Source organism: Octopus sinensis, linkage group LG14 (assembly GCF_006345805.1).
Source record: "Octopus sinensis linkage group LG14, ASM634580v1, whole genome shotgun sequence".
In the NCBI taxonomy this organism is placed as follows: Eukaryota; Metazoa; Mollusca; class Cephalopoda; order Octopoda; family Octopodidae; genus Octopus; species Octopus sinensis.
The window spans coordinates 17807376-17823268 of NC_043010.1; the positions used below are offsets into that span (position 1 = coordinate 17807376).

The 15893-nt window shown below is 42.0% G+C and overlaps 1 protein-coding gene across 3 annotated transcripts in view; it reads left to right on the plus strand.

Moving 5' to 3' along the window:
- Window positions 1-15893, plus strand: part of LOC115219036 — a 72075-nt gene that overhangs the window by 13658 nt on the left and 42524 nt on the right. For all 3 annotated transcript variants that reach the window (XM_036508702.1, XM_029789082.2, XM_036508701.1), the window contains exons 6-10: window positions 412-476; window positions 1412-1666; window positions 5093-5173; window positions 6264-6424; window positions 15265-15364. In XM_036508702.1, the coding sequence (XP_036364595.1) occupies window positions 412-476; window positions 1412-1666; window positions 5093-5173; window positions 6264-6424; window positions 15265-15364 (662 nt within the window). The remainder of the gene's footprint in view (window positions 1-411; window positions 477-1411; window positions 1667-5092; window positions 5174-6263; window positions 6425-15264; window positions 15365-15893) is intronic.

Here is a 15893-nt window from a genome sequence, read left to right on the forward strand (position 1 = left end):
CCTGTTGTCATAGGTGCCTTAGGAATGATAGCAAAAGGGACTGATTGAGACTTAGAGTCAACTTGTACAAATACAAAGCAAAAGTCAAACATAATAATAATAATAATAATAATGATGATGATGATGATGATGATAATAATAATATTTGTACAGGAATCAAATCAGATGAATCCAATAATGAAAAATTAATGTTTCAAATCCGTCCAAAAATGTTTTTACATTCATTTTATTTTGACAATGAAGCTTTTCATTACTTCACAGAAATTTTAAGGGTTGCATTTGTGACCCCTGTTCATGACCCTATGGTTCACTGACTTGTATGTTGCATGGGTTTTGAAACAAATACCCTATGTAAGTATGATAAAGAAGTAAACCAAGAATATAATTTATTTTAATTTTTATCATTTCTAGATTCAAATTTCAGCACTCCATTAATAAACGATACACAAAATGCTGTGACACCCAGAACAGAGCAGGTATGCATTTGATATTTCCCTTCATTGCAAAATCAGGAATACTTGTTGCCAATAGACATATATGTATGTGGTTTGTTTTGTTTTCATAAAAGGATATGTATTTAACATGCATTCCTTTACATTCTATGATGAACACCAAAATAAATGCTATTCTTATGTACAAAACACCAATTGATAAACTCTGTTTATCACATTTGCTTTAGATCCAAGTAAGGAGTAGCCCTTTGCTGTAAAAGTTTTCACCTAAGCCCTGGAGTTTAGGGCATCACTTCATACTCAATAACCTGTTTACTGCCAAACCCAACAACACCCATTTTTATACAAATGACATGACCCTTCATTTTTGTCTAATTCTCCCTAATCATGCAGATCTACATACGTTGTAAACACCACATACCGAACCTGCATTGAATCCATAAATGGAAATCTTGAGAGCAAGCCACCCCATCATTTACAGGGGCCCTACAAAATGTCGTCCTTGTTCTTCTCTAATTTACAAAGAAAAAGACTGTTTGGTGTCAGTAAGAGCTTAGGTTTTGAACTCCTCAACCCTAGTTTATAACTGGTATCTGTTTAGAGATGCAGACATAACTGAAACCTGTGGCATTATTTCTATTCAGATGAAAGCTGTAAGCTGGCAGAAGCATTTGCATGTTGGACAAAATGCTGCTAAGCATTTTGTCCAACATTCTGAGTTCAAATTCTACTGAGGTCAACTTAGCCTTTCATCCTTTTTGGGGTTGATAAAATAAGCACCAGCTGAGCACTGGGAGAGTGGGTGGGGGGCTCAATGGTATCAACTGACCCTTTCCCCGAAAAAGTTGCTGGCCTTATGCCAAAATTTGAAATCATTATTTTCATTTAATTTAATTCAAATAAAAAAATACAAAAACACTGCCATCTTGTTTTTATTGAATATTTTAATTATATTTCAGGAGATTTTAAATTATACATATGCTGTTCTGTGTGCAAACTATCCCTTTTTGGTTCTTTCAATATGTGGCATTGTAAAGAATTCTCTAGACAATGGTCAGAGCAGTTTTAGATATTCTATGATCTTCCAACCTGTTTTTGCTGAAGAAACCAACTTGAAAACTGTCTCACTGCAACTGATATTCTACTTACGAAGTGCCTTTGGCTTTCAAATGTCTGAACATACTGCTTCACTGAATTCCAAACAGCCAGAATTGGTAAGTTGTTTTCACCCTTTTGTTACCATATTTCTTGTTGACCTATACTGCCTTTCATTATCATTATCATTGTTTAATGTCTGCCTTCCATGCTAGCATGGGTGGGACGGTTTCACGAGCCAGCCAGGCAGAAGCCTGCACCACTCTGTTATCGTTTTGGCAGGATTTTTACAACTGGATGCCCTTCTTCAGCAGAGTGGACTTAGTTCTTTTTACGTGGCACAGACGAGGTCAGTTTTGGCAAGGTTTTTACAGCTGGATGACCTTCCAAATACCAATCATTTTATAGTCTGGACTGGGTGCTTTTAAGTGGCACCTGCACTGACAGGGTCACCAAGTACTTGCAAGACACACAAAAAAAGAAACTTTCGAGAGATGAGGGGGAACTGGAGAAGGTGAGGAAAATAATTTTGTCTCTATTAAGTTAGTGTTTGGAACTAAATTAATATGATATTTAGATGGCAAATTTTAATTTAAATCACTTTAGAAGAGGAAATTTGTATCAAAGAACCAGGTTGGTGTCAAAGACATTTACCAGTTCTGTGACAATGTAACTCATCCTGTAGGCTATACAGGGTTGTTAAGAGTATTTAACATTTTTATACCAATCTAGTTGTGACCACCTCTCCAGCAATACAGAGCTTCTGTTTTAAAGTTTCTACATTACAGCCTTTCACCAAAATTGCATGTTAATTCATGTTCCAAATAACAGCTAAATAATGGCTAAGTTATTATATGGAATTCTTCATTATTTTCAAAATTGCCACAAAAGTATGTTAACCGAAATATAGTGAAAAAGGCATTGAATATATAAATAAAACAGAAAGGGGTTAAATATATCAATAAGACAGAGTAGGTCTTCCCAACTTGACCAGAATAGATAATTATATAAAGTGCAGCATCGCCTTACGGGCACCTGTGCCGGTGGCATGTGTAAAAAGATTTGAGCAAGGTCATTGCCAGAACTGCCTGACTGGCCCCGTGCCAGTGGCATGTAAAAAGCACCCACTACACTCTCAGAGTGGTTGGCGTTAGGAAGGGCATCCAGCTGTAGAAACTCTGCCAGATCAAGATTGGAGCCTGGTGCAGCCATCTGATTCGCCAGCCCTCAAAATCATCCAACCCATGCTAGCATGGAAAGCGGACGTTAAACGTTGATGATGATGATGATGTTAAATTATAAAATTCTTGATAAATCTAGTTTGAAATTTGGTCTAAGTTCCTGTTGGAATCATGCTGTATTTGTTGAGAAATTTTGCAAGTTCCCATTCTCTTCGCTTAAAATTTCCCAGCTCTTTCCTTTCTAAAATATATATATACCTCTTATTTCTAACAAAGTTGGTGCTACTCTGCACTGTCAGTCACAATTAGTGATAGCTGAATTCTTCCTTTTTGGTTTTACATTGCTTATAGCCACCTTTATTATATATATATGGTCTGATCAATATGTATCCAGACCGTTGCCATATTAACAAAACTAAAGCAAGCAGAGTGAAACCTCTTGGTATGGATTGACCTTGACCTCTGCTATGCATGTGCATTAAGTTTTAACATTGTAACTCATTTCCCCCGTTTACAGCAGTGCTTGGAAGGAAGGTGTGTAGCATGTGGTCATCGCATTGGCTATGACAGAGAAAGCTGAGCAGAGAATCTGCATCAAATTTTGCCAAAAGCTTCACAATACCTGCTCAGAGGCCTACACAAAGTTTTCAAAGTTCTTGACACAATCAAGGAGATCTTGTGCAACTGAAACCCGAGTGTCTTCCTGCTCAGTTGAAAGCAGTTTTGGCACTAAATTGGCAGACACGTGTCTCATACCCAAATCTTCAGTGATAACGGGCACATCTGCGATATTTTTCTCAGTTCTCCTGGTTGCTGGTCTTCCAGAATGTTTGTCACTATTGATATTTTTTCAGCCATCTTGAAAACCTCTGAACCACTCGTATGCTTGTGTGCAGCTCATACACTTCTCTCCATACACTTTCTACAACTTTGTGTAGGCCTCTAAGCAGGTATTGCCATGACAACTTTCTCTGTCATGGTCAATGCAACAATCACATGCTACACACCTACCTTCCAAGCACTGCTGTAAACAGTGGAAGTGAGCTACAATGTTAAAACTTAATGTGCATGCACAGCAGAATTCAAGTGCAATCTGTCCCAAGCGGCTTCACTCTGCATGCTTTAGCTTCATTACTATGGCAACAGTCCAGATACTTATTGATCATACCTCGTTATATATATGTGTGTGTATATATATATATATATATATATATATACACACATATATATATATATATATATATATATATATATATATATATATATATATATATAATATATATATATATACACACATATATATATATATATATATATATATATATCAGGACGCCGTTTTTTTCTCTCCTTGTTCTTTTCTGTGTATCATTCTGTCGAAGAGCATAGGCTCGATACGTAAAAGATTTTTTCTATTCCTGAGCACTATACTAATACATATGTTTGTTTGTACTCCACCTGCCTTCGTCTTTTGTTTATTTTCGTAAACTTTCCCTTTATATATATATATATATATATATATATATATGTATGTATGTATTTATGTATGTATGTATAGTGTTTGAAGTGGTGTACAGATATTGTATATTGAAAAAAAGGAGACAGTCAGAATTTTTGATAATTCTTTATTAATATTTCATTTGTTTAACTGAATACTTCAAGACAAAAGTTAAAACCAATATATATATATATATATATATATATATATATATATATATATCAATTATCTTTTATTAGTAATTATGATTATATATTTAGTTTAATTTGGAGATAACTTCTGAGATTTTTTTTAAATGCTTCCCTGTTATCAGCATCATAATTTTGCATCTGTTTTCCATGCTAGATTGGTTGTCATGATCTGAGTTACTTCTCATTTACAGACACTGTTCTTATAGACTGGTGCTCATACATACCATTTGGCTGGGTTTCTACCCCTGGATGCCCTTCCTGCCACCAACAATTTACAGAGTGCATTAGGTGCAATTTCTCATGCCCCCCCCCACTCTCTACACAGGTTGAATTGCCCTTGATGAGATAAGACTAGAGGCACCTCATAACCCTACACTTCCTCTGATCATTTAACCAATCACTTCACTGAATGAACAGTTGGTGTGTGGTGGTGGGGTGGGTTGGACTGGTGCCTGGTAACTTTAGATAGGGAGCGCATTCAGCATTCCGTACCCTAAAGTGTGTTGACTGAACTAGGAAAGGAGATGGAACCCTGGCAACAGGAAAGCCAGAAATGGGGAGTTGAGAGGAGGAGGGGCTGGGGGGTGTAGATGTAGAGAGTACTCTCAATAATCGAGGGGTGTATACTTTTGTGTTTTAATTTTGTTTCACTTTTCTTTTTTTCTTTCCTTCCCTCAGTTGCTTGCTGATGATTTAGGGACAAGACTGAGTTTGCTTGAGCGCAACGTCAATACATTTTATCAACCAGAGCAATTCACTGTGAGTATATCATCATCATCATCATCATCCTCATAGACTATAATTTTGTATCTAATATGATTATTATTTACAATCTTAGTACACACACACACACACATACATACATACAGTGTGTTGTTTGACAACTAGTGTTGGTTTGTTTATGTTCCCATGATTTAGCAAGTCAACAAAAGCGATTGATGGAAATTAGTACCAGACTTAAAAAAAAAAAACCTGGTGTCAATTTATTCAACTAAACTCTTCAAAGCAGTGCCCTAGCTTGGCCACATTTCGATGACTGAAACAAGGAAAAGATAAAAAGTATCGACTTCTGGCTTTCGTACAGATTTTTTAAGGAAATCCTAATTTAGTTAAATCTTTGCAGAATTATTATTTCTCATTTGTATTAGTATTAATTGCAAGGTGAGACCACATTTCTTTGGCAGAAGAAAATAGTTCAAGCGAGATGATAACTTTCAAAATAATATATTACAGGCGCAGGAGTGGCTGTGTGGTAAGTAGCTTGTTTACCAACCACATGGTTCCAGGTTCAGTCCCACTGCGTGGCACCTTGGGCAAGTGTCTTCTACTATAGCCTCGAGCTGACCAAAGCCTTGTGAGTAGATTTGGTAGACGGAAACTGAAAGAAGCCTGTCGTATATATATATATATATGTGTGTGTGTGCGTGTATGTTTGTGTGTCTGTGTTTGTTCCCCTAGCATTGCTTGACAACCGATGCTAGTGTGTTTATGTCCCCGTCAATTAGCAGTTCGGCAAAAGAGACCGATAGAATAAGTACTGGGCTTACAAAGAATAAGTCCCAGGGTCGAGTTGCTCGATTAAAGGCAGTGCTCCAGCATGGCCGCAGTCAAATGACTGAAACAAGTAAAAAGAGAAAAAGAGAGAAAGAGATTTTATTATGACTTCATAAAGTCAATCTAAAAACCTTCACATACCATTCTATTGTGAAACAGATTCACATACCATTCTATTGCAAAACAGATTCACATACCATTCTATTGTGAAATAGATTCACATACCGTTCTTTTGTGAAATGGTTTCACACACCATTCTACAGTTAAACGGTTTCACATATCTTTTTTTCTTCAGAATAATAACTATGAGAATTGGAAAAAAGAAGAAAGGTCACTCCTTGGTTTTTTACTTCAAATGATTGGTCGAAACAATATTCCAAAAGTCAAGGACGACTCTACTTTAAGATTGAGTGAAATACACAGCCATTATCAATGTTTGTCTGAAAGGCTATTTCTGTAAGTTTGTTGAAAAATATTTGCTTGTTTTTTCTTTCTTTTTTTTTTTATATCATAATTCTTGCAAAAGATATTGGTTCAAGGTAAACACCTGAAATATTAAAAGTGTCTTTGTTTGTCATTAATAATGAATTAATGATAAAAAATTCCAGATGGAATCTGTTTTATTTAATTTTTTGATTTACAAACTGGTGAGGATGAAACCTCATCTCCTGAATATTGGTTTCAAATTTTGGCACAAGGCCTGCAATTTCAGTGGTGGTGGTGGGGAGGATAAGTTGATTACGTTGACCCCAGTGCTCTGCTGGTACTTACTTTATCAACCCCAAAAAGATGAAAGGCAGAGTCCAAGTCAGCACAGTCATTCCCTCAATAGTAATTACATCATCCTCATCAATTTGGCAGAACTTGAAAAGATTGTAGTGATGTCATGTTCCAGTGTGCGCACACGCAACGTCATTCTTCAGTGTGCGTGTGCGGAACGTCACCTTTGTAGTGACGTCATATTCCAGTGTGCACACACGCAACGTCATTCTTTAGTGTGCGTGTGCGGAACGTCTTTCTTCAGTGTGCGTGTGCGGGGTTGGAACCTTCTGGAACCTTCTGGAAAGGCATAAGGAAGTTTCCCCATGCACATGCGCTAGAGACTGAAGAATAAATTCTAGAGCGTTCCTTAATAGCGTTGGGGATTTGAGACACAGCGATAGAAGAGAAAGGACGTATATTTTGAATCCTGTGATCAGCCTATTCTCCTGTCCCAGACGTTTAGGATTTAACCTGTTCTTCTGCTGCTGAATTGTTGTAAAGCTTACAAACGTTTGAATTCAGTCTTGCTGCGTTGAACTAGGTGGATACCAGCATACTATCGTGTTTCATTGTTGAAACCAGAAAATAAAGAATTATATATATTTTTTAACTTGCTTTTCGTTCCTGACTGGTAGTTTCTAGAAACAAAAAGAAAGGAAATTGTGTTGCACCCAAGTTGCACCCCAAAAGTGTAAAGAAGCAACCAGTTCCCATTACAAGATTATCACTTCTACACCCTGCCTCCGCCTATTAACTTAAATATGAATCCTAATTAAACTCAAGCTGTGTTTGCTTGCCTCCCCTACTCTTTCACCCCTCTCTCTTTATCTATGTTTGTCCCCCTCTTTCTCTTACGCTATACCTGTTTCTTCCTTTATATCTCTCACTGATGTCTGGTCAGCTGATCGCACTGAATCATTGCATCCCACATGATTTTGCAATCTTCATTCTCGGTGATTCCTTCTGGGGTTTTCTCACACTGTGTCTTTGCTCTTTGCAGGCCATGATTTCCACAGAGGTCCCAATGGATCATTCTTGCCACATTGTCATAGTCTCTTTTGTACTTGTATTGTGTCATTTTGATCCACTCACTAATGATGTGCCATACCGTTTCACCCCTCTCACCACACATTCTGCATTTGTCACTGTCAGTAGTATTGTACTGCACTTTATATAGCTGGTCCTTAATGCTTGATCTTGGGCTGCTCATGAGTGCTTCTGTCTCTATCTTCAGGTTACTCCATAGTCTTCCATAGTCACCGGTCCTCTATCTGTCTTGGCATTCACATCTCTTCTAAACTGACCATGCATTTCTTTTTCCTTCCATGCTTTTTCGTTTTTCTTGTTTAAATTTTTCTTTCATTACACAATTTTCAATTTTGATGATGCCGGCCTTCTTTGCATGTTTCAACAGTGGCTCCACAGCATTTTTTATATACCACCCTAAGCTGTTTCCCTTTGCTTTGATACAGTCCTAGCAACTGATCAAACCTCTCCCACCCTTTCTTCTTGACAAGTACAGCCAATTGGTGTCACACATAGGGTGAAAGGCTCTGTGTGCTGTCAACATTTTTCTGGTCTGGGTATCCATTTTATAATTCCATAAAATGGTAAAAGAAAGGAGTGAATAAAAACGAAAAAAACAAAACAAAATACAATAATAATAATAATAATAATAATGCAGTACCAGGCAGTGGCAATGCCCTGATGCAGTACCAGGCAGTGGCTCTCGTGGCTGCTGATCTTAACTGATTGGAAGTGTTATCATGTACATTGTTTTGTCTTGGTATAAAAGATGGACTACAGCAAATGTTCTGCTCAATACCACAGATTTGCTTCTCAGTTGTTTGGCCATAACCAGTTGACCATGTCCCTTAGTGGCTGATGATATGTGCATCTCTGATCACGAGCAGAAGTAGTGGGGGAGCATCATAGCCATGTGTTGAGAGGAATTCTTTGGGGTTTGAATAATTCACCTCTGGAAACAAGGGTATTTCATTCAACATCCTTAAACAACCCTTATGCAGGGACCTTTTGAGCGGGACAGGTTACTCGACCAGAAGAAAATTCTAAGTGGGCCCCACCTGCAAGGTTATGTGCTGTTTATCTTGATATGAGATCACCATGTCGCGCACATATGGTTGTGATGCATGTGCCTGGTGTACCCTTATCAAACAGGTAGTCATGATGAGTTTACAGGGCTTCATATTTTTTACCCCAGTGTCACTTTGATGGCATGCACTGCTTTCTCACTTAATAATAATAATAATTATAATTATTATTATTATTATTATTATTATTATTATTATTATTATTATTCCTTCCGACGCCGATGGACGTACGTGTGAATCAGCTCCGTGAATTTGACACCAATTTCATTGGAAATCTATTGTTAGGTTTGAATATTTTTTAATATTTTTGTAGCCAAACCGACGGCTTCTTGCGGAGCTCGTCGGTTGGGCGAAATTTTGCCCCATTCGGGGTGAAATTACGTTTTAAAATTTTGAACATTTGACATTTTCAACATTTGAATATTACAACAAAAACATGGCTATGAAGCGAACAGTTGGCTGTTCCTTCCTTCAAGATACATTCCCTCCGCAAACACACACAACTCGTACAAAACACCCCCACTTCACGCCTTAAAAGGCAACAAGATTCTCCTTCCGAACCGCAGAGCACGAGCTCGGTTCAAAAGGAGAATGCAAGCCAGGACGTCGCGTTCGACGTAATTCTCGATTTTCCCCCTCTGCCTTCACCCAATGCTTTGGTACGGAAGGAGGAGGAGAAAAAACAATTACAAAAATCATCACAAACATTGACACGGAGAAAAAAAGAAAAAACTTCCAACAATTTTGCTTCTGCTGCGAAGCAAATTTCGGAGGAAGTTAAGATAACTCTAGAAGATGTGAAAAGAGCGAAGGAGTTGTTAAGGAAGGATGGCAATGGTATCTTCCTCAATACTCCACAAGAGGTGATTGAAAGCACCAACAAGAAAACAATAATTTACAAAGTTTTCGACAGAAACTAAAAAGAATAACAAATGCCACACCCCAACAGTTGGAGATAGCTCTAAAGCCCATTTGGGCCCAAAAGAGCTACGTAACCAAGGGAAGCGTTTTGGAACCATGGAGGTTCGCTTCCCAACAGAGGAGCTTGCAAGGGCGAACGCCATTTCGCCCTTGCAAACTGAGAATTTGTACTAGTTCCGACCCACCTCGGGCGAAGAGTAACAAAAATAAAAATCGACCTCGCCCCCCTGAGCTAGATATGTCATGGCTGGTGGCAGCTGTCCTCTATGATATAGAGAGGACACTACCACCATTCTAGATGTCAGGAGAGTGAGGGCGAAAACTGGTTGGGGATGGGAGTGCTGCTTCTTGCGCAAATTCAGCAAGAGAATATAAGTAAAGTCCTTGATTTCGTAAGTTTGCCGGACGGCACCAGGCTAAACGTTGCTGTGGAGGGGCGAAAGCCAAAATGTTTTCTCTGCAGCAGCGAAAGCCACTTAAAGAGGGACTGTCCCATTCACAAAAAGAGGATGGAGGCTTTCAGCAAGAGGCAGCAGCAACAACAACAACAACAACAACAACAACACAAGCAACAACAACAGAAACAACAAAAACAGCAAGAAACACCAAAGGCTGCCACACCACACACACCATCACCAACACCAGCACCAAGACGAACAACACCACCTCCAACAACAAACAACACCCACCAAACCAACACCGACAACCACCAGCAACCAACACCGACACCAGTACCTCGAAGGTCGACAGCAGCGACATCAACAGTAACAGGAGCAGCGGCACCACCGATACCGGCGGAACCAAACTTTCGTCCTGCTACTGAAGCAGACCCTCAACCATTCCTTTGCCGGATGAAGAGATCTCGGATTGTGCGAGCTCTGATTCCAACAAAGGAGAATGGAACATAGTACCTCCAAAAAAGAAAAAAGGGAAAAACAAAAAGATTTACAGGGGAAGCACGAACAAATAGTACTTCCCAACATCAATAACAACATCAACAACAACACACACTCACAACAACAACAACAACAACAACACTTTCGACACCACTACTGCCACTACCACAGACACAAACAAACACAGACACAATTACAGACACGATTACAGCAGTGAATACAAGAAACCAGGAACTGGTTGAGTATTTGAAAAACAAAACAAGCACAAACATTACAGATTTTCATCCTAACCTACACACAACACACCACCAGCACACATTCTCACAATAAAAATAAAAAAACAGTTTACAACGAAATAAAACAAATATTCCCTAACGATGTGGGATCGTTAGGGAAAAGTTTCTCTCAGAAACTTTACAAAAATATTATTGAAGCACCCGTGCAAAAGCACAAGGGAGCCACCCCCACCACCAACAACAGTAAGTAGAGCCTTTTTTCTCCTTTTTTTTTCCCCTAACTTTTGAAACATGGCAAATCTTAGAATCGGTTGCTTGAATGTGAGAGGCCTCGGGTCACCTTGGAAACAGGGTCACCTGTTAAACGACCTGAGGTTTCATGATGTGGATGTAGCAGCCATCAGTGAAACCAGGCTCTCCGACCCGCAGGAACTCGCAGCCCTTTTCGGCGGATACGAGATATTTCTATCTCCGTGTCGGCCGGGAGCGGGCGGTGGTGGTACTGCGGTGTTGTTTCGGAAGGGCCTGGACCTGAAAATAAGGACAGTCTTCTTGGATCCAGAAGGTAAGTTGGTGGTCCTCGACGTGGACGGTAGTGACGGCGGTGCTTTCAGACTGCTGGCTGCCTACGCTCCGACAGGAGCAGGGCAGTCGGATTATTTCAAACGTCTGGAAGTTTTCCTGGGAACGTCACGCACTCTAGTACTAGTTGGGGATTGGAACGCTGTCTTAGACGAACGTTTCGATCGGGTGGGCAGGGAGATCTGATAGGAGAGGGGGAGGGTGCAAGAGCCTCGCCAACCTACTCGGCCGCTTTCAGCTGTCCGACAGGTTTCGACTAGACAACCCGAATGTGCCAATGTGGACTTGGACAAACCGCATCGGGTCGTCTAGATCGTACTTAGATAGAGTGTTTTGTAGGCCAGCGGATAAGGACAGCGTAGGGTGTCCACAATTCCACCTAGTCGAATATACGGACCACAAATTAGTGATCTGTACGGTCGACTTAGATAGGCTACATAGACAGGGACCCGGCTACTGGAAGCTGAACGCGTCGTTAACGGCGTGCAAAGCTTACAGAGACCGGATTAGTTTACTAGTTAAGCGGGCGCTCACGGGGGCAATCATCAACAACAACTGGTGGTTTGCCCTCAAGAGAGCAATTAGAGTAGAGTCGATTAGGTATAGTAAGACTCTAGCTATTGAACGTAGGAAGAGAGAGCGGGATTTAGTTAAGAAACTAGACGAGGCTCTTGACACTGGCATCGCGACCGACGTGTTGGCGGCAAGGTTGGCCCTCGACCAACACTTCAACGCCAAACACGAAGGCTGCGTTGTCAGAGCTAAGGCCGTTCGCTAAGCGGGGAGGGGACTAGAGCCGCTCTCATGGGCCCGCGTGGCGGAGGCGAAGCGAGGCAACAGAGCAACCATTCGGTCTTTGGTGGACCAGAACGGGCGCGAGGTTACCCAACCGAAGCAGATGTGTACGGTGCTTCAGCGGCACTTTGCTCAACTGTTTGGGACGAGCGGTGGAACGGACACCAACGGTACAGACTTCGGTGTGTACCTGGACGGACTGCCGCAACTCTCGAACAGCGAGGCAGAGTGCTGCGAAGGACCGATATCTGCCTGGGAGTACAGGAAGCGATGAAGAGTTGCACGAGAGGTAGATCGCCGGGTTTGGATGGTCTGCCCTACGAGCTTTACTTTTCAATGCCAGACTTGTTTGCGGACCTGTTGGCAAACGTCTACTGCAACTGGCAGCAAACGGAGAATTCCTGCTTTTGTCTGTCGAGGGGTGGTGGCTTTGCTAAAGAAAGACCCAAACAAGGGGGACGTTATAGGGAATTCCGGCCCATCACTCTGCTCAATGCAGAGTTGAAGATTTTGCCAAGGTGCTAGCCAAGAGATTGGCGCTTGTCGTGGACAAGCTGGTCGGCGGGACGCAGACATGTGCCGTGCCGACCAGGTCGATACACGACAACCTCCATCTCATGCGCTACATCATAGAGAGGGTGGGTAACGACGCTGGCATGGGTGGGGCTTTGATCAACTTGGATCAGAGTAAAGCCTTCGATAGGGTCGACCATCGGTACCTGGCAGCTGTCCTCAAGGCAGCCGGCTTCGGTCCAGTCTTCCGCGGGTGGATCGCTGCTTTATACAGCAACATCTGCTCGGTGATACGGGTGAACGATCACCTTTCGGAACCGTTCGACATCTCGCGTTCGGTCCGCCAAGGATGCCCTCTCTCCTCCCTCTTGTACATTTTGACTCTCGAGCCATTACTGCGCAAGTTGGAGGCTTTGAGGGGCATCCCGCGCGATCTAGGAGGCGGAAACAGCGTGTCTGCTTATGCCGACGACAATGTTCTGAGACGCTAAACCAGTACGAAGCGGTGACAGGGGCAAAGATTAACGCGGAAAAGTCTGTGGGCTTGCAACTGGGCACCTGGAGAGGCAAGCCCATGCCGTCCAACAGCGTCGTAGGGCGCTGGACAGACGGACCCGTTAAACTGCTCGGGGTCTGGTTCGGTCCGGACCTCCAGGTGGATAAGAACTGGGAAGAGGTGACGAGCAGGGTGGCACGTCTCACCAAGAAATGGGCCGAGAGGAAGCTGTCCCTGAAAGGTCGAGCGGAGGTGGCGAATGCGTACATCGCATCCGTCATCTATTACCGCTTGACCGTCGTCCCTTGTCCCGACCGCTGGTTGGCCAAGCTGGTACGCCTGCTCTTCGACTTTTTGTGGAAGGGTCAGGTGCCACTGGTCAGGCGATCCATCTGCTGTCAACGACCGCTGAACGGAGGCCTTGGAATGCCGTGGTTGCTGTTGCGCAGACATGCGCTCAGGCTGCGGCATCTCAAGCGCTTCCTAGACGGTGAACAGGTGTGGTCGTCTTTTGTCAGACGCGATTTTCCGCAGCTCGTCTCTTTGACGGAGCTGCAGACCTGGATCAAACGTAGACCGAGAAAGGGCGCTTGGCACCTCGAGTGCCGTCAAGCCCTCCGCCCTCCACCAGGCGGGCAATGCGGTCGGTTACAGCTCCACTCTAGCGTTCTATAGAGGGTTAGTGGAGCAAAAATGCGACGACGTTCTCGGGGAAACTCTAGGCGTTGAAGACGACGAACTGAGCGGTCTGTTCGGGAGGACTTTCGGGCCGGGGCCGATGGATAATTTCCAGAGGTCTCTCGCCTGGCAGTGCTACCGAGGGGCTCTGCCTGTTCGAGATAAACTCTACCGGCACGGAAGTGCCGTCAGCCGGGCCTGCCCGAGGTGTTGCCAGGACGACGAAACCGTTCTGCACGCACTCGTCCAGTGCCCGAGTATTGCTGAAATATGGGTTTATGTCGAACAGCTACTGTCACGTGTAGGACGGATCCGACTATCGACCGAATCCATAGTGAAGATTGCCCCGCCGACCTCCTTTAACAAGGAGGGCGAGGCCGTTTTCTTGTGCCTTGTGGCTGTGGCGAAAGAAGTCGTGTGGTGGACTCGTTTGAAAGGGCTAAAGTCAGACACTTTCCTCTTTGGTCAAGGCCTCATCAACTTTTTCAAGTTTCACTTGAAAAGGAAGATGAGGTTAGAGAGGAAAGTGCTGTCCGATAGCAAGTTTTATGAAAGGTGGGTGATTGTGCGAGACTGGCCTGTATAAATGGACCAGTTCTCAGGTTTCGCCTGTGATTTCAAAAAGGTAATACAAAAGGAGAAAAAGGGGACTCTCTACACCCCCTTTTTAGACCAGGCTCCCGTTGGCTTTTGTAGGGTTTTTTTCCACCAGGAACCTTTCGAGACGTCTCCCCCTTTTGGGAGTTTTTCATTGTTGAATTTTAAGTTGTTATAAAGATTTTTACTCGATGTTTTTAAAAAAACGGCAAAACCCTTTGTACCTTTCGTCCTGTCTTGTCCCTTTATGTAATCATGCGTGTCAGCCCTTGTGGCCAATAAAAAAGAATTGATTATTATTATTATTATTATTATTATTATTATTATTATTATTATTATTATATGAACACTCACAGCTTATTTTGCTGAGTATGATGGAAAGTGTCATCTGTGCACTGCCAGCAGATTAAGGCGACACTTGTTTACTGGTCATGCTTCAAGAACCCTGCAAAGAATTCTTGCAGTCCCAAGCAATGCTGGTTTTTGTAGGTGTTCTACCTTCACACTTGTACCGATCTTTTCCAGTCATGTTGGAAGTCGGGTGCTGATACTTCCAAGTGCACCAATTACTATTAGTATCACGTCTACTACTCTCTTCATTGACCACAAACTTTGTATTTCCCACTTTAAATTGTCTTAGTTGTTTATTATTGTTGTTGTTGTTGTTGTTGTTGTTGATGTCGTTATTTCTTTTTCTTCCAATCCTAAGTTATGATAAAAAATGCCTGGAAATGACTGGGAATCAGCCGTATGTATATTCCAACTATTCTGCTTACATCTTGGAAGAGTTTGGTCTTCGTTACGGTGTGGTGAGTGGATTTCTTTGCTCTTTATTCTCTGTAGCTTTGTTCTTGAATTCTAAACTATATTGAAATAATGGACATATTAAGAGGTAGAGTGATGATGTTAATTAGCAATTCCTCAGACGAACCAAAACTTTAATACCTCAAACTTGGGGAAGAGAAATGGAACCAACCATGACATGGATTAACTGTTAAACTCTCTTGGTCGTTGCTGAACCATTTCCATACCAGTTTCTCTTCAACTAACTTTGCTTTACTCTTTTGTCTTTTACTGGTTTCACTCATTAGACTGTGGCCATGCTGGGGCACCACCTTGAAGAATTTTAGTTGAACAAATCGATCTCAGTACTTTTGGGGGACATAAACACACCACCACCAGTTGTCAAGCAGTGGTGGGGGACAAACAGACACACACACACACATGCATAAGTACATATGTACATACATACATACATACATGTCTATATACAACGGGCCTCTTTTAGTTTCCATCTACCAAATCCACTCTCAAGGCTCTGGTTGTCCTGGGTGCCAC